This window comes from Labrus mixtus, chromosome 12 (assembly GCF_963584025.1).
Source record: "Labrus mixtus chromosome 12, fLabMix1.1, whole genome shotgun sequence".
NCBI lineage: Eukaryota > Metazoa > Chordata > Actinopteri > Labriformes > Labridae > Labrus > Labrus mixtus.
This window is the reverse complement of record NC_083623.1, coordinates 10,307,018-10,334,240: the sequence shown is the minus strand read 5'-3', so window position 1 is coordinate 10,334,240 and position 27,223 is coordinate 10,307,018. Positions and strand designations below refer to the sequence as shown.

Sequence of the window (27,223 nt, the reverse complement as noted above, 5' to 3'; positions counted from 1 at the left end):
ATAAGGTTGAAAAATGATTAATGATTCTTAAATGTCCTGAGCTTGTTATGTGATTTTTTAAAATTCTAATCATTGGTGTAAAGTTAAGCATATGTGGTTTCAACAGCCTCTAATACATTCCAGTCTCAGCCTCCAGCTCCGACACAGAATGAGGCGAGCGTTTTTATTTATTTATTTTTTGGACCAGTGTTTGCACTGTCAGTGAGAGAGCCATCAGTTTATGGTGGAAGCTGGATGGAGGTGATGCGCACTGATCTGCTCCCTATAAGGTTCCTGCTTTGCTTTCACAACACGAGGATGGATCGAGTTTTCGCATGAACGGTAAAGCGATGGATTTCCCTGCGCTTCGTCACCTTTTTTTGTCACGTTTTTTTTTTATTCCCAAAACGGAGATAACACCTAGGAGTTGTTTTGCGTAATTTCCAAATTCCCAGGCGGCGGATAACATCATCACAGAAAGGTTTCACGCCCCTGGAGGTTGTGTTTTGCTAACTTTAGAGATAACCATAGAGTAACTTTATGATTTTTTTTTTTTTAAGCGTCCGTTGGGCTGATTTGTCCTTGTTTTCTGTTGTGTAGGAAGTAAAAAAAAATCGGTGGGAAATGTCTGCCTTCCACAACCGGAGCCAAACGAGCGCACGTCGCAGTGACTACGTGTGGCAGTACGAGTATTACGACGACGAGGAGCCCGTGTCTTTTGAGGGACTCAAAGCGCACAGATGTGAGCCATATCATACATCTACAATCGACTTCAACTTGTCAAGTGTGTGCGTGCGTGCGTGCGTGCGTGTGTGCCTTTTGACGCACGTGAGTGTGCGTGCATTAGGTTATTCGTTAGTGTCAGGGTTACTCACCTTTTAACTGTTAATAGCCTAATTCATGTCTCCTGACCTATTTCTCTATTAGGTTTTTGTAGCCTATTGCTTCAGTTGTGGGCTGGCCCGTGCCCCCATAATCTCATAAAAAGGTGAAGGTGATGAATTATCTGGCATGCAATAATTCATGCACAACCTCTACCGTCAAATGATAATGAGAAGCCAATTAATGAAACTCAAAGAGAACCATCAGCATGAATACAGACACGTTGTCAGCTGTAATCCAATAGCCTAGAATACTGAATGCTCGTTTCATTGAATTATCGAGGTTCCCTGGGCCCCTGAGAGAAAGTAAATCTAAAAGTGATGAATACAGAATACTCTAATGAGCCTCTATATCTTCTCTCACGTTTCAGACTCTATCGTCATCGGCTTCTGGGTTGGACTTGCTGTGTTCGTCATTTTCATGTTCTTTGTTCTGACGCTGCTCACAAAGACAGGGGCGCCCCACCAAGAGTGAGTGTTAATAAGCTTTAGCCCACTTCTTTCACCATCACATCTACAAGGACAATCAGGGAGAGCTCAATCTGTTCAGCTCTCAGCACCTCTTATCTCAGAGCTGGAGTAGCTTTCATGTCCGATTGTATCATTGATGCTTTAGCTGTTCTGGCTTATTTCTAAGACATTTTTAATGAGGTAAAAAGGGTTCTTCTTCTAGGATTAAGGGTTATGGCGTTTGTGAAGATCTTATATTTGATTTGGAGGTTATAGCTTATATTTCCATTTTAAAGAGGGATCGGCAGTGGGAGTTGGTGAGAAATCCCATATATATAGTCGGACTGAAAATGTGAAGCTGGTAGGAAATAGGGCACTTATTCTCTAGTAAAACATCATCTTCCAGGGCAGGATTTTAAGCATTGATCTCCGCACAAAGACGACAAAACAAGACAAGAAATTATCACTTGTTTTTTTGTGTTCAGCTGTATTGTTTTCAGCAAATAATAAAAATCCAGGCCATGATGTTTCCAAAGCATTTTCTCACATTTTTTCTTTCTTTCCTAACAGAAACCCAGACTCTGCTGAAAAGCGCCATCGACCAGGGAGCTGCCTCGTAGACATCGATGGCCCCCAGGACGAAAACGACAAAGCCTTCTCTCGCCCATTGTTATCGGAGTCCCGCTCTTATTTTCATTTCTACATTAATGAGGAGGATCGGGGCCACAGGAAGCTGAAACCAGAAGAAAAGACAGCTGTTAAGCAGCAGGAGTCTTTCAACCGGCCCAGAGGTATCAGATCTTCTGGGATGGACGAGATGGAGGAGGATGTCGAGGAAGCTGGGAGACACCAACCTCTAAATGGACTAATAGAGGAAAGTAAGGCTGAAAGAGAAAATGACTTGTTTTCTCACTTCAACATCCCTAACTTTGTGAACTTGGAGCAGAGTTCAAATCTCGGAGAAGAGGATCTACTGTATGAGCCGTCTGTCATACTGGAGCGTCAGGCTCACTCCCAGGACACTCACTGTGACATCCACTAAGGCCGATGTACATCACAGTCATGGATGTAGTGGTACTGTTATTTTCTTTCCTTTTTTTCACAGGGTCATTTGTGACTTTACAGGGGAAAAAGTATTCACCATCTTCTTTTGTCCTGTACACCAAACCTACAAAGCCTTTTTTTTAACAAGACAACAAAAGATGACATACAATTACATAATAAGCTCAACTCCCAGTTTAAGATGAAATGTCTTAAAGGAGAAAGAAAATTGCTCTGAAAATTGCACTAGTTATTTTGAGGCTCCTGAACTCGTGATACGTTGGTTTTTCACACAGAAATTAGAGTAAATTTAGTCCGCAGGAAGAGATAGTTCTCCACAGTTCATTCTGCTATTAATGGCTCTTATTTCTTGTAGAATTCCTGAAATCCAATATTTTGGAATTCAGTATAAATATTTAATTGTTCTGAATTTAATTACCTTTACATGATAGTCACACAGCTGCCATTGTTCTTTGAACCTCAAAGTGGGCAGGTCCGACTTTTATGTATTCCAGGTTGTAAATTGTATACATGTAAGGAATCTGATAAATAGCCTAGTCATCATTTCACTCCTTCCATATGAAACTGTGACCCTTTTTTAAATCCAGAGATAGTCCGGCATACTTCAAGTGTAAACAACATATTTGATATCTCATAAACTAGCTAGCAAAAGCTAGCATTGTAGCATTCAAAAACTATTACTGCTATGCCTTTTGTTCCATGATGAGTTACAAAAGGTGCATTTCATTAGCTAACATTACCATTAGCTGCTGCAGCGTTAGCTTGTTAAGGTTGGCAATTCTTACAAGTTTGCTTGCCAGAAAGATAACAGGAGAGGTGTAAATTCCCGGCTAACATAACCTTTAGCAAAATATTCACACCAAGCTATTGTACTAGGCAATGTTACACAATGAAACAGTAATGTTAACGAGGAAGTGGCTCAATGTGAGCTGTTGTCTAGCTAACAGACTATCAATTATGATGATTTACCTTGAGATGTTGAAATAGGTTTCTCTGGATTTTCACTATCAATAGTCTTTTCAGTTGCTGTTCAAAGTTTTTTTTTAAGATTATCTATGTTTATATGATATTTAAAAAAAAAAACCCTGAAAAAAAGCAGAGCTACAGAAGTTGAGCTTCCCACCCTGAGAGTGATGTCAGAGGAAAAATGCTGCTGAATGATATGGTGATTTAGAATTTGTGTTTCATTAGAGGTGTACTTTAACCGTGTAAGTAGTAGCAGAAAATCAAGCAGACTGTTACAGGACAGGTAATGTGAGATGACAATTTGATACTATAATTCTGTCTCTTAGATTAGAAGTGATCTTTTTGTCCAAATAAACCTCAATAAGATAGAAAACGTCTTGTGTCCCATTATTTAACATCACAGAGGTTAAAAGAAGAGATCACAGTCAGGTTTATGACATGTTTAATCTACCAATTAACATGATTTGGAAGGGGCTCTTGTCAAGATTTCAACATTATATCAAATTGATTTGTGTAACTTAGGGTGACCTTTTTTCAAACCTCTAAATCTGGACACCTAAATTCTATCGCAAAGCCACATGTAATGGTCCACAGATGGGTAACCTGCAAAGGTGCCATCCTAAGCAGCCCATTTATGTTGGTTGTCAGCGGCGATTGCCTCACTGAAGTTGATCACAACAGAGATACTTCCAGCCTGTACCCACCATTTGTGTTTGCTCATTTTACTATGGCTTTGTATGTCAGCATTTCCACCGTGAGTGACTGAAAAATAAGTGAGACTATTCCGTATACCTGCGTATACCCTGCATTACACCACTGACTGCAGGAATTCATTTTCAGTCTCCATGGGGTATACCCACTTCCAAATCCCCTCTGAATCACACCAATAATTGAAAATAGTATGCTACAATTTTCTTCCTAGAATGGGGAAGGGATGACCCTCCCTAATCTGTCTCTAACTGGCTAGTACAAACTTAATATGCAAGAGTATATGCTAGAGTCTTACATGTCACTGTTCATAACGGAGGCCCTTTTTCTCTGCTGGAGGGGCCACTGTAAAACATTTGCAGGAAAAATGAAGAGAACAGTATACCCACTTCTTTAGACACCACTACAAACCCTTTTTGTCTGAAGTTCCTGGAGTTCTTTGGAAAATTCTGACACCCTTTGCAGCAACGACAGCCAGCATACCTGTCGTTACTCAGCAGGTTCAATTAGTATGATAAACGAAGCAAGCTAAGCAACCCCAAGACTGACACAGTTACAGACAAATCAGTATCGAACTTTCACTGGTGGTGTATGAGTATATATGCCTATATATTGTTTTGGTTGGTCAAAAGTGGGACAGGGACTGTTCAAAAACTGGGACATTTATAGTGTTTTATAGATTTTTGTGGGGACTCAGGCCACACAGAGCTTGAAAACAGGACAGTCATGGTTAAATTAAGATGTATGGTCACCCTTGCATGTGCTTGATTGTTGTACTCAGACTTGTCAGTGGGTCGGTACATTGCTGATAAATGTTGCTCAGTTTGGGCCAGATTTTGAGTTAAATGCAAGCTGCAGCCTCTGGGGTGGAGACATGAAGCCAGAAAAATGAAGCCATGGGTGAGCCAAAAACTGCTGAATTTGTGGCATCGGTTGGCTGATGTCAACAGTTGGCGGAAAATATGAATGCAGTTTTTCCCGACATGCTGATTAGTGGGTAAATATTTGTACTGATATGAAATGTTAATCAAATGATGAAAGTTACTTGAAAGAAAAGCACAATCCAAAATCATACATTAACATCTCCTGAGCAATGCTGTGCTGTTTGTGCCTATATTCATGGGGAAATCACCCTCAGAGTCAAACAAATTGAATTACTTAAAGTCGCATCAAGTGATGATTATGCAAAGGAACATTGGGAGCTATTACGGTCCATTCTGAGTAAATGCCCCAGCTTCGTACATTTAGCTGCTGCAGGGATGTGAGGGGAATAACAGAGAGTCAATCAATATTGCCACGGAAGTGACTCCAACAAATCATCCTTTTTTTTCAGACTTTGACAGACAGCCCATTCATTATTTTCTCCTGATGCATCAGACAAAATAAATGTTCACCATAAATGTTCAACACCTGTTCCTCTTTCATTTGCAGGCATTGTAAGAAAGCAGGCAGCTGGGGCCGGGCTAAACAAATGTGATTAGGTAGCTCTCTAAATTAATTTTCAGAGAGTACTGTTTCCAGTAGAAATGTTCAACTTTAGGGAGATATTCCACTTATCGTTAAATGTGTAAATGATTACCTTTTTAAATGAGCTGTAATTGTTTTCTGATGGACTGTTTATAACTGCTAGCATGTTGCTGGGAATAGGCAGTTTCTTCGCCCCCTTCCTCTTCTGTCATGGTTACTTCACTGTCTAATACTTTCCAGCTGCGGCCCTTGGCTGGACAAAGGCGTATCGGAAGTGACTTATTGATAAGAAACTATACAAAGATTATAGATATTGATAATCGGCAGAGACATTGGGTCACATTTGGAGTGAACATATTCGATGACCCATTAGCTACACTCAGAACACAGCTAACGTTAACATTGTGCCACTGCATATCTGATATTTATGTTTGAGAATTACGGATTCAACATGAGAGGCAATATTAACTCTAGATGCTAATACTCATCTAAACACAATGTTAAAATCCTTAATCATTAATAGCACTTTGCTTCAAATTATCTGGCCAGAAATAATGGCTAATGTAAATGGTTTCAAGAGGGTTAATATGTATACCCATGTGCTGAAAATGATCAAAAAAACAAGGCAATGTTATTTTAAGTATGACAGTTCATAAATGATATTCCAAACCTACACAGTCTTAGTACATTTTTAAAAAGTTGGGATGTGTGAATGCTTTGATGTGTTGTTCAGTTCCACTCCTGTGTTTTGTGTTATCACCAAACTGTTAACCAAAAGTTCAGAGCATAGTCGGGGTGCCTTAGCTCTAAATTAGTGGAAGCAGGGTTCAAACAGTTAACAGTGTGTGTGTGTGTGTGTGTGGGCGGACAGTGAAAGTGAGTGTCTGAATATCTGAGGTTATGCAGTTCATTATTGTAGACTGTCTGAATAATTGGGCTGTCAAAGTGTGTGAAGGATTTTTTTTTTTTTTTAACAATTATTCACTGCTCAAACCAAACGAAAGAAGCTTTGTTTTCTCCACATGATAATTCTCAATCCTGTGTTTCTGAATGAAGACTGCCAAACATGTGTGTTTACACATGATTGGAGATGGTTGCTGAGGTGATGTGAGAAGGACGGAGCAGGGGTGAGTCAAGTTCTTGTTTATCCTCGGAATGAGGGTTCAGTCAACTGTGTCCACTGCACCATCCAAACACAACAGAAGTGATAGGCCATTTGTATGGACGGCAAATTTATAGATAAATAAATGCATGCACACAGTCTGTCCAGTTCTTGATTGGCCTTTCATATTAAACATTCAGGAATGACTTGCTGTTTGCTTCTCATGCCTCAGCAGTTTAACCCTGATGTTGTACAGCCTGACTTCCAATGGTGCAGTAAGGATATACAACCAGTGGGTGGGGCAGTGAGGTAAAATCAAGTCTGCCATTTGTTCTTTCTCCTAAATGCCCCCGGGCGGTCTCAGCAGGCATCGTGGTTGACAGTTGGTGAGCTGCAGTAACGCCTAAACAATTGAGGAGCAGTAGGGGAGCAACTGAGAGGCGGAGGAGGAGGAGGGAGAAAGAGAAAACACTGACAGTTTGTTACAGCGGAAAATTCTGGGATCCAGTTGGTGTTAAACAAACTATGTCAGTCAAATGGTGATTATAGTTACAAGAAAACAAGAGGATCAACATATTTTGAGAGGTCCAAGTGTATTTTACCATCATATGGCATTGTTTAAACTGTTTAAATGTGCCTCTTGCTGCCTGTTACTACATAATCTACTTTATGTTATATATGCTTCTCTTTAGTGTTTACCCCACTTCTCTACAGCATGCTATTTTTACCCCGTTACTAAAAAACAACAACTTTGACCCATCAATAATTAGCAACTAAAGACCCCTATCCAACATTCCTGATCGCTAATTACCTAACCCTCCTCAGTCTATTTGTACCAAAGTTTACAGAGTAAAAACAGGGCAGTCTACACTGACACATGAGTAAGATGTCCCCTTCAAAATGACGAGAAAGTTACACGGACTACCAAATGTTGAACCTGCCCTGTAATATTGCATCCTCCTCTTTAAGTGCATATTGCACAACATAAATAGTGAAAAATGTTTAATTTGCCCATGATAACAATACGATAAAATATCAAGAAGTAGCAAATATACAATAGCAGCTATAACAAAAGGAAGAATAAAGTTTTAAAAAATGACGGTATAGCAAGATAAAAACAGTAAGGTTAGACCTGAATTCCGCCTTTGAAAAGTTGATCATAAAATTCTGCTAAACGGACTGGAAAGTTACATTGGACTTTTATGACCTGTTCTTCAAGGGTTTTCCTCATACTTAAAGGACAGTACATCCTGAGTTTTACTTGGCAACTTTACATCCGATGATTTCAGCATTCACTGTGGGGTGCCACAAGGTTCAGTTTTCGGTCCACTATTACTTAGTCTTTACATGCTCCTTCTTGGTACCGTACAGAAACAGAATATCTCCTATCATTCATATGCCAATGATACTCAGCGATACATTTCACTTGACCCAGATAAGCTTGATCCTTGAATGAACTGGTCAGATACATGTCTCAACGTGTAGACATGTCCCCAATGCTTGACTTTCTAAAAAACCAATAAACAAACTCCATCATCCAAAACACTGCACCAGAGTGCTAACAGTGACAAAGAAAATAGAACCTATTACACATATTCTGAAAAATCTTCATTGGCTTCCAGTCCAGAACAGAATTGAATTTGAAGTGTTACTTCTTGCCTACAAAGCTCTAAATGGTAAGCCACTTCAATATCTTTCTGAACTGCTCACTGACTACAGGTCAGTCAGATCCCTCAGATCCTTAAGCATGCTATTTGTTACTAAGTTTGGACTTAATAGAGTAATTCTATTCTATTAAGTCCAAACTTAGTAACAAATAGCATGCTGATCTAAGGTCAGAAGAAACTTTTATTTCCTTCAAGAAAAGTCCTAAAACATTGCCTTTCTCTCGTACCGTTGGCTGTTAATTTGTTTGTGTGTGTGTGCGTGTGTGTACATATGTATGGTTGGAGTATAGTTTTGTGTGTGCTCCAGTAGATGTATGTGTTGTATGGGGTGGTGCAGGGTCATTTTATGAATTTGTTTTGGATTTTAAATGTGCTCATGAATCTATTTGTTCATTTTTAATATTATTTTTGTGTTTGTTTATTGTTGTCCTCTACACTGAGTTAACATTTGTATGAAATGTGATATACAAATGAATTGAATTGAATATGATACCTTTAAGGGAACATATGTCCTGTTTCTAGGAAAACCATTGAAGTTAACTGCATCATCATTAACGTTTTCCTTTCTTTGTTTTATATGTCATTAATATAACAGAGGCAAACTAAGTCATTCTTATTCAAAGTCATACACTGTTTTTTTTCAGACATTCCGGTTAAAGTGCCAATTATATCTAAGGCTAGAGGTCACCAACACAATCAAAATGACTTGATTTCTGGGTCGCAAAAGGGCATAGGGCAAATTGTTCTTAGGTCGTGCACCATGTACGGAGGCCGTAGTTCTCCAAGCAGCAGCCGGGGTTCAATTTAGACCTGTGGCTCCTTTCTCACATATCATTCCCCACTCTCTCTCCTTGGTTTCCTACTCTACCCACTGTCCTATCAAATAAAGGAAAAAAAGCCCCCACAAAAAAATCTTTAAAATTACTGGATTTCAATAAAACGATTTCAAAGTCTTAATCACGTGTGTGTGTGTGTGTGTGTGTGTGTCATTTTTATGCCACAAAAAGTCATTTTATCTCGTTTTAGTTGAAGCTATATTTTTTTACGCTTAACCCCTCATCCTGGGAAGTCAGGATGCTGGCTGTTCCTCTAGGCAGCCTCATCAGCAATGACAGTTGAGTCTAAAAAAACATCAAAACTAGACAAGGCTCAGACTGCCTTCTCCCACCTCATCTGACTTTCCAAGAAATATTGCCTGAAAACTAAGATGCTCTTGTATAACAGCAAGGCCAAGTCTGTTCATACTGTAGGGTGAAGAGAGCTGGCGAATGGTCAAAAGTGAAGTGAGGAGAGTGGAAGCTTTTCACGACAGATGCCAATCTGCCAGATATTATGGCCAAACAAAATATCCAACCTCCATCTCTTCAAAGAGAAACAGGGAGCAAGATGATCAAGGAAATTATATACAAACGTCTGAGATGCCCAGGTCGCAAGAGTTGTCTTGAGGTGGACACCACCAGGCCTCGACCCCATAGGGGATGAACTTGACTCAGGACGATGCACAAGTGATGCAGTTGGGCGACCCCAGTCAAACAAGTCTAAACATGTCCATGTGTCTTTTAATTGTAGCACTAATGAGCACATATCTTATCAGTTACACTTTTCACAAATAAGTATTTTTTTTAAATATAGGCAGCTAGAAGTAACAAAACAAAAATAGTCAAATATTTTATTCATGCCAGAAAACAAATGCACTCAAAGGCCTTCCTATGATAGAATAATGTCTAAATTGTATCTTCTTTCTGACTTCAAAGGATTCTCATTGTGGCCCCAGCAGCGTACCGTTTTATTTCTTATGCCAAGCAGTATGAATCTGGATGGATAGAGAGATGACTAACTCTTTCTGTCTCCCTCGACAACAAGAAAGCAGCTGTTTACACATGCCTCCCGTGTCTCTGCAAAGTGTAACAAAAGGTGGCTGCTTTGACGGAGCCGCTGCCAGGTGAGCTTGTTTGATGATCGTGTGTGAAACTATATGAACACAATGATACAGAAAAACAGTGTTGAAGAAAAAAAAAAAAAAAGAGAACAGCATCACATATTGTAAAGCCAGTGAACACTTTGAACATCTACATGTTGTAAATGCTGCCAGTCGATGTTGCTCTGTATGTGTGACGAACGCCTCGTATATAAATTGCATTGTCAATGTATAACAAGCTCTAAAGTAAATCCTCACATCCAGGTCACTAAGTAGAGCAAGAGGACGTTAAATTGTGTTTTCTCTCTGCTTTTTGTGTGTGTTTGCAGTTTTTACACAAACTGTTTGCTTAATCATCACCAAACCAGAAAAACGAGACTTCCACTCCCCTGTGATAATTGTTACAAGTGGCATCATTTTCATGTTACCTCCAAACAGTTAAACACACTAATACTTGTATCTGAAATCATGAATCTAAAAAAGCCCAGCTGTTTTTCTGTCACTAAAAGTATACAAGTATATCACTTATATACAAGCTTGTGAACAATTTGTTCCGTCCCAGTGTGCTTCGCTCTGAGAAAAGAAAGGCACAGTGTAAATTTTTCATAGGGCGGAGAATGAGACGGGTTTCAGTTTCTGTGGGTGATTAATAAATCATGGGGGAGACACAGAGAAAGAGACAGAGCGGGAGGATGTATTAGCATGTGTTTGAGAATGCAGAGCCAGAGCCAGTGTGTTTATAATTCAGACTGTGTCTGCGTGCGAGTAACAGGTTTTTAAAGTCAGTCAAAGTGGGATTTGGGCCGGAAAGGTTAAGGGGGTTATGAGAGGTCAGCTGAAAAAAAAATGTAAATGAATGAAGGTGTAATGTGTGAATGCATAGGGACATTTCTCCCTCCACCCTTAGAAGGCTGACACCTCTAGATTCTTGCAATACTTTTTTACTTGTGCAATACCTTTCATTAAAACACTGTTTGCACTGTGACTGTAGGCTATTGACATGGTGTTCATTTTTTTCATGTATAGCTGGCAGCCCATTTGATCTATTTATTTAGGGTTAGGGTTAAGATTACTAAATACTCCTTAGGTTAATGATTTTATCTTTTGGAGCCGCAGATCTTTTATTTGACTGATCATTCTAGTGTTTTTTTCAGTCTGGCTGGCCTTTAATCAGTCTGTCTAATATCAGCGTCTATTTTTGAGGTCTTATCTATGTTTTTAACTCCTTGTGTAATCTGTTGCTTGTACGTCAACTTGTCTTTGTTTGTGTTTCTTTCTCATGCTCCACACCAATTGCCCCAAGAGGGATTAACAAAGTTGTTTGAATTAAATTGAATTTGATTTTTCTTTTCTTATGCTTACTGAGAGTAAACAAATCTTAAATGAAAGATAAAGTGATCAACAGGAAAAAAAAAAACCCTCCACAACAGACAGAAACCCCTCCGGAGACTATTAACGTCTATGTTAATAGACTATGTGTCAACAAACACTAAACTTCATCTACAGTCCATAGGTTAGAGTGTACACATATAAAGCCTTCGTTTCTGTCCCTGTCATATAGGCTACATAGTTGCACAACAAACCGCCCATAGCTGCTTGGTGTGTCACAGTCCTGTGAGCCTCAGGGTGTGTTACCTGGCCCGGGCAGATTCCGCCTGCATGTCAGCTTTCCTTACCCTGGGAAAAAAAAAAAAAAAAAAAATCTATGACATCTCTGTTAGTCTGCAGGAGTTAGCTCAGAAAGTTTCTTATTTTGGCCAGCAACACATTAATTAGGCGGTGGAGATCTGAGGAGGGACAGGTTTACCTCACAGAGGCGGAGGAGTTCTGAAAGGCTTCATTCATGAAAGGGTTCAGTGCAGCGGGCTGCTTTTGACTCGGTTATTCCCGAGACAGCTGGGAAGGCAGCAGAAGCAGTGTAAACATGGTAAGACCTTTCTCTCTCTCTCTCTCTATATATATGTGACTCTGGTGGTGGTGTGCTTCCTCAGAAACGCACCGGGCTGTTAGTTCATCGTTTTTTCGGTCGATAGACAATTTGAGGACTTTGCCTGGCTGCATATCAGTCATGGCCGCTGTTTGTTTTGGTTTTATGAAGTCTTCAATTGGCGTGAAAACCCGTCAGAGCCTATAGGAGTGAGGCTTAATGTCAACAAAGCTTTCAGTGTAGCTTATAGGCTGTGCAACGTAATTTTAGGCTATGGTTGTCAACTGCTTTTTTTTATAGGCTACGTTTTTATTTCATGAGTAATGAAAATGCGAACTTGTCATGACATGTCTGTAGACTTAATATGCCGTTTTAATGTCTTCATCAGAAGGCCTACCCAACAAGAAAAACACTTTCATTTAACTTAATTAAAGTGGTTCCACTCCAACGCCTGCAGGCACAATGGTGTTTGTGGTTCACGAAAATGTTCAGTCATAATTAAAACTTTTGTCACGTCATTATAGGCCTATTGAGATATAGTAATTTATCAAGCCTTTTTTTAACCCAGATTAAGTTAGGCGTAGGCTACTTGCTCAGAGAAAAAGACGTCAAAGAGTTAAATTCCTTGCTTCAGCAGTATGGAAACACTGACTTGAGCTGCCCGCCAACTGAATGAAGGGGCAGTTTCAAACCCAAAGACTGAACTGAACAGGCCCTGAAAAAAAAAAAAAAAAAAACACACAGTCATTGCGTCATTTCCCCTGGAAAACTTTGTTTGGACACGGCCTACTGCTGCCTTCATGTGCCGACACAAATGTAGGAATTTTAAGATCTCCACACATCAGCTACCTGGACAAGTTGTTTCAGCAAGACTTAGATTTTATGTTTGAAACCCCAAACCAGATTCATTACATCAAACGACAAACTACAACGTTCAAATGTTTTAATTTCGTTTGGTGCCGGTAAAATAAATACTGAGTGTTCTCATGTTGCTTTGTCTTTGCTCTCAAGCTGTTACGTATGTTAATAAACCCCAACATCAAATTCGGACTCGCTTAGCCCGAGGTCTCGCAAGTGACTCACATATTTGACATCTAAGTGACATTTGAGGTTCCAAGCTGTGATGTGTCAACATTTAGGTGTCACTACACATCACTGTTTAGTATTCTATGCTATGGTAATAATCAGAATTCTGAAATGTATGAAAGCGTGCATTAGGCCTATGTCATGTCAAACCTATGCTTCATCCATATGTTTATTATTCCATGTCTGTGCTGCCAGTTTTCTAAAACACAACTACAAAGTCAATGATTGAGAGTAGTGTGTATGCAGAGATATTGTGAGAAATATCACTTAATATGTACTGACAATAACAGCATTGCCGACTTGCATCGAGACTCAACAGAAAAGTGTGTTAAATGATTTAGATTAGAGAAGTGAGAACAGGGATTAAACCAAAACTTCTGTTTACTTTTTTTCACCCCTTCAAAAAAAACAACAAAAGGGGCGCTGGTGGCGCAGTGGTTAGTGCGCGCGCCCCATGTATGGAGGCTGTCGTTTCAGGCGGGCGGCCCGGGTTCACATCCCACCTGTGGCTTCTTTCCCGCATGTCATTCCCCACTCTCTCTCCCTGATTTCCGACTCTATCCACTGTCCTGTCTATCCATTAAAGGCACAAAAAGCCCAAAAATAAATCTTTAAAAAAACACAACCAAAAAAAACAACAACAAAAGAACACATACTGTAGAGACAGACACCTCCATTATTATTTTTTTTTTTGACTAAACTCTTGAGTTGCTAAGTTATAAAAACCAGAGGAATACAATTAATAACAAAGTATAAAATAAAGAAAAATGATTTAATAGGGATTCGGTGCACGTGTTTGACATTTTATACCCTTAAGAGTATCTAAGTAGATAGTGTAAATATCTGAAAAAAGGTAGTTTTCTTTAACTAAGGGTGTGACATATTCACTATTACTGCTGATTAGTAGTCATCAAATGTCATCAAAATGAAACGGCTCTCAGGTGGCTGGTCCACTTGTTGTCACTCGTTTAAGAAGTTTACGAGCAGCACTTGAAGGCATCACTTCACCACAGAGTTGCGTGCGCTCCGCTGGAGGGGCAGAACTTCTTCAGCGCCCACAGTCTGCCGCTCAGTGCAGTTTATGGATGCTTTTACTGGATGAGAGGAGGACTAAAAACTTAGTGTGTGGATCAGTTAAGACATGCATCTAAGTGCAGCTTCTGGACTGTACACACTGAGAAGTATTTTCCATTTTCTCGCTGGGAGAAAAGTTTTCTTCTAAATATTAAACAAGGGTGAGTTGATTTTTGAATGTACATGCTGAAGTATTTGATCAAATTAAGAAAGTTAAGGATAGAGCTCTCTCTCTCTCTCTCTCTCTCTCTTTGCCAAAGCAGAATACCTTTTTTAAAATGATGACTCTCTGCTGTTTTTGAAAGTGCCTGTGTTTTGTAATATCCTGGTGGAATGATTTTGTGTTTGTTTTATGCTCTTTAGGAGTTTTTGTTCTAAACCAAAATCATGTTCACATCCTACATAAAGAATCTGAATGATATGGTATTTTCTACGGTAAGCGTACAGGTTATAAGCACTCATGCATGTCTTTGCAATGCTGAGAGATGCATGGCCATACTAAAAAAATGTCTTCGAACACACAACCCCTACTTGTATGTAATTTAGATCCCAAGCCTGCACTCCTTTCCCTTTGTCCATTGGCAGTTCATGGTATATGCACCACCACGTGTAACTACTGTCAGTGCATATTCATTTGAGATAAACATGTTTACAAGCTGCCTCTGCACATGGAAAGAGATGTTTATGTGAGTTATTTCTCTGCTTTCCTTTAGTCTGAGACCCCCGAGGAGCAGCCGAGTACTGGGGTCTTGGGCCGTATTGGGAGCTGGTTCTCTCCGTGGAGGGGAAAGGGTCCGAAAAGCCCTTCTGAAAATGACTCCCCAACTTCCGACCAGGTTTTTAAGTCAGAGGGAGAAGAGGAGGAGAGTGAGGATTCTGTGAGACGCAAAGCAAGGGGAGAAGAGCAGCAGGGGGAGACTCAACCGCTCTCCAGAGACATTTTCCTTTTTGAAGGCGAGGACGCCACGCAGTCTGCCCGCAGAGTCAGCTCCGTTGTGAGCGGCACTGAGACAGCAGGAGGAGGTCCAAATGAGGAGGAGTTTGTTGGGTGGAGGAAGGAGAGAACAGGGCAGGGCAAGGACAGAGAGGAGAGCAGCAACGGTACTTCAGAGAGCGGGAATCCTGAGAAGAATGCCAGCCATCTGACACATCTCTCTTCTCTTCCTGAGCGGGGAGTGCTGTGGGACTCTGACCGAGCCCGCGCGCAGCCTCAGGCCCAGAGACAAGCACAGGCCCAGACAGGCAAAAGGCTCCATGTGTACCTGGAGGAGACCAGCGTGATTCACTGTGGCAAAGACACACACAGTGCCGGACAGGAAGTGGTCACGAGAATCAAGACAAGCCTACAGGTTCGACCCAAGTCAAAGTCATCAGAGAGTTTTGAGCCGCCAGACAGCGCAAGTTCAACAAGCACAGAGAACAAAAGGACAAATGTAACGCCTGCGGTTGGGGCACAGAGTTATTACAGTGCCCTAGTGGGAGTGTCACTGAAATCACACAAAGACACACAGTTAGATCCTGAACCTGATCAAAAACAAACAGAAGACGACACTATGGGGCGGAAAAACTCAGCAAAAAGAAGGTGCAGGAAGAATTCTCAGGGAGATGGCGGGAACAGCCCTCAGCAGGAACCAAACCCTCCCGGCGTTGTCACAGAGGGAATCCCTGAGTCAGACCAGGCAGTGACCAGTCCTCAGGGCGAAAGTCCAAACACTCACACGGGAGAGTCGTCTCTAAACTCCTCCTCTAGACTCAACCCCGCCCCTCTGGCCTCACCTGAAGGTGGAGAAGGTAAGGCTTCCTGTCCTGATTCTGTCGCCCAGCTGGATGAATTCCAGGACTCAAGCACCACTGTCACAGCAGCCACTGTGGCGAGTGCGGTGGATGGAGGAGCAAGCATGGAGGACGACAGTCTTTACAAAGTTGAGAGGAAAACAGAGACGCCGGAGTCCAAGCGCAGGAGTCTTAAGGTTTCTCGCAGTGAGGTGAAGTTTTTCCCCAAAAATGTACCTTTGAAGCAAGGTCCAACGGAGGACACGCAGGATTTTAGGTCGATGCTTAAGAACACCAAAGATGAAGCAAAGAATAAAGAGACTGATTCAAGGTAAGTCCTCACTCAAATGTGATTGGTTGAATAGACAGTGGTTTGTGACATGCGAGTGAAAGAATGACTCGTCACATTTCAATACACTGCTGTGTTTAAAGCAGAGCCTTTCAATAATATTGCTCATAAAAAAATCATATTTGATGAAGGTAGATGTTAAGTAATGGAAGTAGTGAAAAATCAACTTTAAAGAACATACCATTCATGTTTTAACTAAGATGAAATCGCTGTCAAAACAGGGAATGTGCACTAACTGCTATGAGTGGAATACTGCAGGTGTATCCATAGTCACACAATAGAGTGAGTCATCACACAAAGTACAACACTTTGCGAGGAATGGCATCGCAGGGTTCAGTTCAGATAAGATATAGGCCAGGTTGACTTAGCAAAACACACACGTACGCATTCAACTGTAATTAGTTTGTGGCTGAAGAAGTCAAGCAAGTTTTAATTAATTATGTTTGGCTTTAAGTGTTGCAGAAGATGATCGTGTTTGTTTATCCTTTGTCTCCTATCTCGCACAGACAACACAACCTTAAGAAAATTGATGAGGAACCTAAGCCAGTCGTTGGCCGGATCACAGATAAAATCAGCCTCTTTGAGCGCCCTTCAGTCGGGGTCAGCAAGTCGACCTTTCAAACGCCGAGGAGTGCCGACGTTTCCCCGGTCAGGAAAGCCACAGAGCAGCTGAAAGCAGATTTTTCATTGTCCGACCAGAGGTCAAGATCGACTGAACGTCATGACACGCTCAGGTCCAGCTCTGCGTCGCCCGCCAGGGAGAAGTCGATGACGATCAAGGAGCGAATGAAGAACTTCACAGACGCATCCAAAGCAGGTGAAAGCGCAAAAATGCCTCAAAAGCCAATTATGCCAAGAATGCATCAAACATCCTCTTTGTCTGCTGCATCAAAGTCACCAGAACTGGACGATCAGGGTAAACAGGATACCAAAGAGCAAAAGCAGACAGATGTAAAAACAGAGAAAACTTCAAAACTAGAAGGACAAGATACGACTGATGCAAGGGTAAAGATTATCACTCCTAAAGAACGACCAAATGAGTCCTCAACAAAGGACACAGTGGCCTCAAAAACAGTAGATCAGGGTTCAAAACCTAATAGCGTTGAAAAGGCTGCTGCAGCTAAAGGGTCAGGTGACTCTACAGAACTGACCATCAACCTCAACCCACAGCCAAAAGGCAGAACAGGCCCCCGCTCTAAAAGAAGAAAAAGCAAGGAGCCAACCAGTCCAATGAGCCCAAACATGGACTACAAACTAGAACACTCTACAACAGAACCAGAGGCCACAACTATGAAACCAGAACCGGTGGGTGTTACAGAAAGGGCCTCTGCATCCAAACAACCGGCAGAGGAGGTCATACCACCATGTGATACAGCCGACAAGAAGACACCAGACAAACCGTCTTTGTCTGATACCCAACAGAAAGCCTTGAAGAATGATTCAAAGGAGTCAGACAAACAGAAGAAACAGTCTGATTCTTCTTTTAAAAAGGAGAAAATTGACAAACCACTTGAAAGGCAGGGGGGATTGGCTGGACCATCTGAAAGCAAAGACAAACTTGATACTGATGCGCGTAGCAGTGAAACAAAGTCTCCTATTGATAAGCAGTCTGTTATTTTACCCCAAAATGACAAAAAAGCAGGGGGTTTGTTCACCCAGGCCTCCAAGGACAGCAGGGAAAAGACAGCCTCCTCCCCCTCACCTGCAGCAGAAAGACCTATTAAGAAAACTCCTTTGAAGGAGCAGGAGCCAACCGCTCAACAGCCCAAATTAAATAAAGACATTTCAGTGCCATCTGAACCAGAGAGGAAAGGAAAAGTAAAGGAACCCAATCAAGGAGAGGCAGGCCAAAAAGCTCAATCCAAAAACAAGGACAAAGAACTAATTGAGCAGGCTGAGAGTAAAGAAAGGGACAAATTAAACAATTTAGAAAGCAAAAAAGCAAAACAGGCTAAGAGTAAAGAAATGGACAATATAGAAAAGGCACAGAGCAAAACAACTAAACAGGGTGGGAGTAAAGAAGTGGAGACATTAGAAAAGGAAGGGGGCGACGAATACGAGCATGCTCAAAGTAAAGAGGTGGGAATAAAGGGGAGTGAGAAAACAAATCAGACTAAGAAGAAAGAGGAGGAAAAAACACAGCAGCGCCTGCAGTCAGATGAAAATACCACAAAGTCAGAGGGTTCCAACGGTGGGAAAGGTTTCCCAGGTACAGATGGGGCGTCCTTTAGAAAAGATGAAAGAAAGAATGTTGAAAGAAAAGAGGGGACACAGCTCATCAAAAACACAACAAAGCCGAAAACCAACCAACAGGATTCAGCCTCTGAGCCTTCAGTAAGGACATCATCAGACGTCCGAGCTCAAACACAGCATGACAGGCGGAACAAGTCCACACAAAAAGCTGGCGTTGGCACAATCACCCTTGCTAATGAAGCTGCAAGTGGGATGGACAGTGATAAAGGGCCGTTAAAGGGAGAGACGGCAACAAATGTGCGAAAGAAGGCTGCAGAAAGCTCTGGAACAGACAGAGAGTCAGTGTTGACCGCAGCAGAGCCAAAGCCTAATTTTGTATCCGTGGAAAAATCTGAAAACTCACTGGATGACTCATGTGCACATGGAGCTAATGATGCTACGCTCTCCAGCTCAAAGCCTATTACCAGAGCAAATACAGCTGATGAGGAAGTGACTGTAAAAGCCAGCACTGACTCTCCAGCACTGATAACTGCGCGGGCTGACAACACGGCAGAGGAAGAAAAATCAGGAGGTAGTGAGAAAAAGAGAAAGGATGTTACAGAGAAGAGTTCGGGTGTCAAATCAGTGCCCTCACAAGTCAAAATCTCAGGAGGTTTTGCGAAACGTCCTCAGAGAAGCCCACTTAGTGAGGAATCAGAAAATACACAAAGCACAAGGGACATCACACCACTGAGGGGCGCAGAAAAAACGGCACAGATGTCCTTGGATAGCACTGCTTCAAACTCTACAGTCAATATGGTAGAGAAGACTGCTGATAGAACAATGCAGACACTAAAGAATGAACTTTCTTCTGTTGCTAATGGGGAAATCTCCTCAAATCCACAACCCAAAACTGACATGAAGCAACCGGTCAATAGCAAGCCGGGTCAGACCGAAAAAGTACCAACTTCCCCAGAGTCAAAGAAGCCAATCCAAGACTCAGTCCAGCGTTCACCCATGAAGAAACTCCCATTTCCACGTGGACTAAGCAAAGATGATTCAGCAACAGGGCAAGACGCCCCCTCCAGCTGGCTGGATGTGGACTTGCCAAAGCGGAAACTCAAAGTCTCCATGGCTAAACTGACCTCTGCCGGAAGTGAGAGTAACCTTCTGGACGCACCAGATGACCTAGATGATGACGATTTTGTTCAGAGAATCAAGAAACTCTGCGCCCCATTCTCCCTCCCACCGCGTAAGCACAACCCGTACGGGACACCTCAGCCACCTTTCGCCTTGCCCGCAATCAAGGAGGACCGCTACGAGAAGACGTTTGACCCTGAAGAGTTTACATTTGGCTTGAGGAAGAAGAAGCAGTTCACCATTGATACAACCCCAAGCAGCTTAGCCAAACTACAGAACACAGAGGAAAGACCTGGCCTGAAAGTAGGCAGGGCGAGTTTGGCCGACAGGAGCGTGCTGCTGAGCAGCTTGGACACTCATTCTCGCCTCAGGGAATACACCCCCGTAAATGAAGAGGAGGAAGTCAAGGAAGAGAAAGACGACCAAATCAAGTGGAAGTCTCGCTTGGAGGGGAGCTGTGTCCTCAGCAGCCTGAGCTCCTCCATCCTCAGGGGAAAGAGGATTGGACTTCAAACCCAGGGAGAAGGCACTAACTCTGGGGATGTTTCACCTAGCGACTCACCCCACACTAGCCCTCCACCTTCATCCCAGCCACCCCCACCAAGCCCGACTTCTGCAGCTCCACTCAAAGACACACTCGCAAAGCTGAGCCTGCTCCCGAGAAACAAAGAGGAAGACCAGGCTGGGGAGGCTGTGGTCAGTGACTCAGCCCCTCCATTTCCTTCCTTTAACGACATCAAGCTGCCAGACTATTTAGAGAAGTACCTCCCTCGAGAACCAAAACCAGTGCAGAACAAACAAGGACAAGAGCAAGTCAGAACAGAGGTTAGTTGTATTTGTGTTTTTTCTAAATCTCCAACTAAGAATGATAAGAATGTAAAGAGGTTGTACCCACTGACAAAATGTCTCTTGCAAGAACAAGTGAAGTTTGAAGCTAGAGGTTACTCACCAGTAACATCAACTATCAGAGCGTTTTCATAATCTAATGGCAGGAAATACTCGTAAAATCCAGCGCTCTGCTATATCAACTCCCTAAATATCTACAAATGTCAGTGTGATACATTTAACTTAACTGATGTGCTCGGTTTTTTTTCGGATCAGGCTGCTGGGAAAATGACAACTCCAACCCCAGTAGTGGAAGCAGATAGGGCTATGAAACCAGTTCCAGTTCTTCCTGATGCTATGCCTCCACGTTTTCCTGAGATCCCTCCACCCACACACTCCACGCTGACTGAGCGCAAGCAGCTTCCAGCTCAGCCACAGGGAATACTTAATAATATTGTAAGTGTGCAGCCTACACCATGTTATACAAAGAGTTTGGGATCACAATTTAAAGCTTTGTGTTAGTGTGTTAGAACATTTTTCTTTGACGTCCTTCATTTCTCAAGAGCTGCACTACCTCCTGCAGAAAATGTGCCACTTTTTCATTCTGGTATCGAGTATCATCACGAGGAGAGAGTCTTCTTCATCCACAGAACAGAGGATCTTTTGTCTTTTTAGGCTCTTTATTTGAGTGCTGGCTGCTGTAAATGACTGCACCATGGTTAGGGCTGCAACTACAGACTGTTTTTCATAACGCCTCATTTTACATGTCCGTCGTTTTTACATAACTATTCATTTTAAAGTGATCTTATTGTAAGTTTTATTAATGCTTCTGTGAGGAGTTTTTACACGGTCATGAAACAGACTGAAATGAATACTGATGTCTCTTTATGAGCGTCAAAAGCAAAGGAGACCATCAGAAAGGAGACTGATCATTTCTACTTTCTAATTGTATATGGCAGTCAGCCCTGTCGGGGGGGGTAGGTGTCAGATGAGGCGATTAACAGCACTCTGCTGAAACAGCCTTCTAAAAATGTTTAAATTCAGAGATTCATTGTGTGTTGTACGTTAGACGTTCAACATAAAGACAGGTATGATTTTTCTGTCAGAAAACATACAGAAAAATCTGTTTCTGTAAAACATGCACGACAGGATATAATAGAGACAAATTTAAGATTTACTTTATTGAACACACACATAGGCTGAAATATACACAAACAGGATCCTATGGACAGCGGGCACTCCTGGGCTGGTGGTGGTGGTGGGGGGGGGGGAATCAGTGCCTTGCTCAGGGGCGCCTTGGCAGTGCTCGGGAAGTGATCTGGCATCTCTCCAGCTACCAGACTAGCTACCAGACTAGCTTCCAGACTTGGTCCGCACCGGGACTTGAACCGGCGACCCTCCGGTTCCCAGCCCAAATCCCTACAGACTGAGATACTGCCGCCCCCAAAATTATTCAGCTAATTACTAAGAGGGCGGCCAAAATCAACCTAACCTGAAAAATCCTAAAATGAGCTTTAACCAATGAATAACTACCTCGTGTTTATGATCTATTTATGATAGTAATTCTGTAGCAATCACTGAGAAAGATTGGTTCTTTATATCAATGGTTCTCTACCCTTTTTTCCTTGGAGAACCTTTGTATAAACTTTCCATTCATTGTTTTTATCATTATGATTATGATGTGCAAATCTAATTTTGACAACCTCAGAGCAGACAGATATGATTTAATTTAGGATAATTTAACTGGGAGTTTACCAGTTGGACACTCTGGATTTGACCATTTTAACCGTTTGTTGTCCAGAAAACATCTTGAGAATATAAGTGGTTTGGATTGCATTTCCAATTGGAAATTACTGTACTGAGAAGTAATGGACCTACACATGAAAGCACTTTCAAATGAAATGAATTGATGAATTTGCCATTTACTGTAAGTGTAAGAAAGTGACAAAGAGTTGATTTTGTCCAAATCACAGCTCAAACCACTGCTTCAGTTTACCCTGAAAGACAACTGTGTAAACAAGCGAGTACAGTATACGATTTCAAATGTTGGCTCTGGAACTTCATTTGCTGAAATACTTTCAGTAACTACTTTTTGGGGAAGCTTACTGTTAAAATTTGACTTTTTTTCTGTTTCCTTTTGTTGACATTTGTGGCCTTTAAGCTTGGAAATTGCCTATTTTGAAAGTATGCTGTAATGATAAACACTTTAATCTGCTTGGCTAAGCCTGCCAGCGCAGTGCTTACATGCAGGGTAAAGCAGTGTAGTCTCCATCGACCGATTCTGTCCCTGGACGTTAACTAAAAGGTCGGGATAGTCAACAGTCACAGAGCTGCTGCATCAACAAAGGCAGATCAGTTTCCTTACAGTGGCATTGTATCGAGGTGTGCCATGTCTGAAGTCTTTCCCCCATTTTAATTCTGTGTTTTTGCATTCCAGACAAGAACTGCCAGAGGATTTCACAAGCGCCCAGGAAAGGTACAGTAGGCACATCTTTGCCCACAGAGAATAAAAACAAGATGGAAAGAAAAGAATCTGGACAGACATTCACTGTTCTTTGAAAACATCTGCTTCTCATATGGTGTTCTTGGGGGTAAACAAAGTATTAAAAAAAAAAAAAAACAGTTGAGTGCAAATGTTCAGCTGGATGTGATTACAATCATGGAATTCAGTGCTGCCAATGCAGAGCTTATGGCTCTTCATTATTGCAGAAGTTTTATAGTCGTTGCAAGAAAAGAGAGATACTCCCCTGCTGCTCAACATTTTCAGTTCCTCGTCTACCACTGCTTTGACTTGCATTAACACACACACTCACACATATTCACACACGCAATGAAACGCTGCACGAAAAGGGCAGATTTGATAAGGGCTCTCAGAAAAAGGAATAAAGCTAAAAGCAGTGACCACAGAGTCCACAGAGCAGCTTGTTTTTGTTGCTCATTATTCACAAACTTCAATTCCTCGTTGGCCTTTAAACTACAAATGTAGCTTTTATGTTACATTTGGTGGTTACAGAATGCATTACGGTAAGCCCTGGTAGTTCAAGTAAAAGTGTGTTTATGCTCTTAGCGGTACTAAAAATATAAATATGCTTTTTATTTATTATATATTTTGTAGAAATGTATATTAAATAGAGAGGGGAAAATAAGTTGCCATGCTATTAGTTTTCTTACAGCTCTCTGTGACTCATGAGTTAATGTGATGGAGTAGGCATGAAATACATTTTTTTTTTTTTTTACCATGGATTATTTTTTTTTTCCTGACCCTGCCCCTTCATGTGTCTCAACAGATGGTGTTGTTTGAGAAAGCTCAGTGCAGCGGCCAGGCGTTTGAGATTTACAGGGATGTAGCAGATGCTACGTCTCTGCAGCTCTCGCCTCACATATCTGTCAAGGTGGTTAGAGGATGGTAAGTAATCATATGTAACTGAACTTTCAGACCATGGGAAGACGATGTGAACTGAGGTGTAGTTCTAATTAGTGTCAAGTCGTTTATGGGTGCTAGGGTTGCTTGTTAAGGCTTCTTAAGAAGTGTCAGAAGATTAATTCAATGGTAATTAAGCCCTGATAGTTCCATACTTGTATTCCTGCTCTTTTTCCTGTATCGGGCCTCTTGATCATTTATTGTAAGGAAACAGAGTGCTCTCTACTCCTGGCCTTACTCACGAAACTGAATTGTTTGTGTTTTTGGGGCAAGGCAACCTGGTTGAATTCTATTTTGAATCCAGCTTTGTTCACTCGATAGCTGTCTCCCTTTGCTGGATCATTGCAGCTGTTCTTGGTGTTTTACCCAGAGACTGTATAAAACATTGAGGACAGCTCAGTGGTGTCACCCGTTGGTTTCTGAAGAGGCATGAGAAACAGAATAATGTTGACCCATTTGCAGTGGGTGCAGAAGCAACGTTCAGCAGAGTGCTCCATTAGAGGAGGTTTTTCTACTGTCATTGCAAACTGTGCACATTTTCAAACGTCTACCTTGCCTGTTGACAAGCAGCACCTCTGCCCATTACAATCGCTGACGCTACCTAACCTTGAAAGCACTTCTTGTCCCAGGTTGCTCCAACATTACAGAATTAAAAAAATAACACAAAAGAGCTTCAAATATAAGAGAAATACAAGAAACATTAAACATGAAGTGTGTCACCAGTGATAATTAGATAAGGGTTATTTAATTTCAAACAAGACTCTTAGGTAAGAGACTCTTGAAGCTGCCTCTGAAGATGACATCTGGGGAACTGTTTTTTGACTGAGTTTTTTTGCATTGGCTTCATTATTCAAGGATGGTTTTAAACTGATTTGGATCAGCAACATTGTCCTGGCGAGATTGTGAAATGCCAAATTTTCTGCGTTTATGCCTCTATTCAAAGTGTACATAGAATACTCCTAACCTCCAACCTAAATCTACGTGACTGCCCTTAAGGTCATACATGGGGCACAAGGGGAAGTTACATTGTTTCTTGAATATACAGTAAATACATTTTATTAACTACTTTACTGTCAAATGATGTGATCGTGAGTTAATGATCTGCACTGTTTGGCCTAAAGAGATAAAATAACAGTACACTGCTGACTCATTTTTAAAATCACTGTTACAGCAGGAAGCCCATTAGCTTAGCATTAGGGACACAGCTACCCTTGCTTTGTTTCAAAGTAACAAATCCTACTACATGTACCAGCACCTCTAGAGCTCACAAACTAACATGTTGAATCTTGTTGGTTGCATCAGGTCAAAAACACAGAAGAGAGGTTGAGGATGATTATGAGCTGGATTGTCTTTTGGAAAAGTGGGAACTTCCTGAAGATTGGTTGCCCCTTTGAGGTTGCCAAGTAAACAAATCTTAGAAAGGAATGTGCCCAATCAGGAACTAGCCAAACACACAACCTCCATTTAAAAAAATAATTGATAGTTTCAAACTGATCACTTGAATAGTCTTTGCATAAAGCTAGCATGTACATTAGCCAGCTTTAGAGGTGCCATGAACATAGCTAGGTTAGCACCCCTTGAAATCTAATCGGCCACCCCATGTTCGATCTTCTCATCTTTACCTGAAGCAAATTCAATATACAGTATATTGCCAAAAAGGTTGAAGTATAGATTTCAGACACGGCTTTTTAACGCATGTACAGTTTGTTTTCTTTCTGTCAGAAATATAATGCTGCAATTCAATGTGATGCTTTTGTCTTTGCTACAGCTGGTTGCTCCACGAGAAGCCAGACTTTCAGGGACGCTGCATCGCCTTAGAGGAAGGTGAAATTGAATTGACAAACTTGTGGGCAGAATCTCTGCCAGGAGCAGAACCACAGAGCAGCCCACCAATGCGTATTGGATCTATTAGACTGGCTGTCTGGGTGAGTGCTGTGAATAAATATCATCACCTTGTTTGGTCTTCAGCTTTTCAATATATAGATTGATGTTAACTCTCAAGGTCTTCTGAAATATGTGATACTGCTCTACGACTGACCTAGTTACACTGCAAAGGAATGATTTGAAGATGCACAAGTGTTATTCACGCTGCTCTCTGGATCAAAACAAAAGGAGAAGACAGACTTTGATGATGTAATGAAGAAGTGTGGGACCCTGAGAGTTTTAGACCTTTTTGTGTGAAACAGCAACCATATCTAAAGAAATACAATGACGATTTTATGATTGTTTGATACACAAACATGTCCCGAACACGTCAGTTTGTTCACCTAAATTGTCAAAAAATATCCATAGTTTAAAATGCCACATTTTCTCTACTCTCTACTCTCTACTCGGGCCTGTTTGTTTCTAAAGATGTGACTTTAAAGGGAACAGCTTCGGCTATGAAATGGGCAGCAAACATCATTGAAAAAGCTTGCCTCTTCCTGACTGAGCAATAAAAACAAACATAAACCGTTTGTAGACTTCTCTGATGTATCACTGTTTTTTTTTTTTTGGTTTTTTTCATCCGTGTTTACCCAACAGCAACAACCCAAATAAAATAGACTGTTACTGAAGAAAATGACTCATCTCTCCGGCTTCAACATTAAGGACACATTTTGGTCCTTTTAGTTCTTTCCAAACGCCTAGTTTAAGGCCAATGCTGATCATTGCTGTGTCTGGTTCCCCCTCTCTACAGGATTACAACATCCCCCATATCGATCTGTTTACTGAACCAGAGGGCCGAGGCAGAGTAACACCTTACCACGATGACACCTTCGAGACGGGCTCGTTTGGCATCCCGCTGAACACCGCTTCTATCCAAGTGCACTCCGGGGTGTAAGTTTGAGCTGTGATTGAAATCTGTTAAAACGAGCGTGACGGTGTTAAACACGCTGCTGAAATCAAATCATTAGCCAGACGCATGGCTCAGTTATTGTGATTGATCAGAGTGGTGGAAAGGTAGTTACATGCATTATATTATAATGTTAAAGAATGAAGAGATAGAGTCAATGCTTTTGTCACAGCGGAGCTTGAAGTGAAGCGAATGAGATGAATGTGGTTCTCTATATTGATTCTTTCATCATTAATGGCGACAGAGCTACCAGAAGAGGAGACTAGTGAAATCCTTCCTGCTGTGCTGAACACTGAGCTGCTTTTTTCTTCTTTAATGAGATGTTCCCAGCGCAGTTGACTTTGACAAACAGCTGAGCGATAATAATCATTACTACGTTCCTCAGTCTTTGTCTTTGGTTTGACTCTCACTGGTTTGCCTGTT

The 27,223-nt window shown here is 41.5% G+C and overlaps 2 protein-coding genes across 3 annotated transcripts in view; both read left to right on the top strand.

Annotated features, from left to right (window-relative positions):
• Positions 1–113: 113 nt before the first annotated feature.
• On the top strand, positions 114–3,711 carry LOC132984892 (melanocortin-2 receptor accessory protein 2A-like). Its single transcript, XM_061051918.1, has 4 exons — positions 114–480; positions 580–721; positions 1,232–1,331; positions 1,881–3,711. Exons 2-4 carry the CDS (start codon positions 604–606, stop codon positions 2,350–2,352), a joined length of 690 nt encoding a protein of 229 aa, XP_060907901.1. The 5' UTR covers positions 114–480; positions 580–603; the 3' UTR covers positions 2,353–3,711.
• An 8,127-nt stretch (positions 3,712–11,838) lies between these two features.
• LOC132984890 (beta/gamma crystallin domain-containing protein 1-like) overlaps positions 11,839–27,223 on the top strand; it is a 29,918-nt gene continuing 14,533 nt past the window's right edge. The window contains exons 1-8 of one of the 2 annotated variants that reach the window (XM_061051916.1): positions 11,839–12,127; positions 15,001–16,391; positions 16,916–20,546; positions 20,823–21,002; positions 22,984–23,022; positions 23,834–23,952; positions 25,736–25,892; positions 26,645–26,784. In XM_061051916.1, the coding sequence (XP_060907899.1) occupies positions 12,125–12,127; positions 15,001–16,391; positions 16,916–20,546; positions 20,823–21,002; positions 22,984–23,022; positions 23,834–23,952; positions 25,736–25,892; positions 26,645–26,784 (5,660 nt within the window). In that variant the 5' untranslated portion in view covers positions 11,839–12,124. Of the gene's footprint in view, positions 12,128–14,650; positions 14,723–15,000; positions 16,392–16,915; positions 20,547–20,822; positions 21,003–22,983; positions 23,023–23,833; positions 23,953–25,735; positions 25,893–26,644; positions 26,785–27,223 lie in introns of those variants that run through there. The other variant, XM_061051915.1, reaches the window with a different exon arrangement.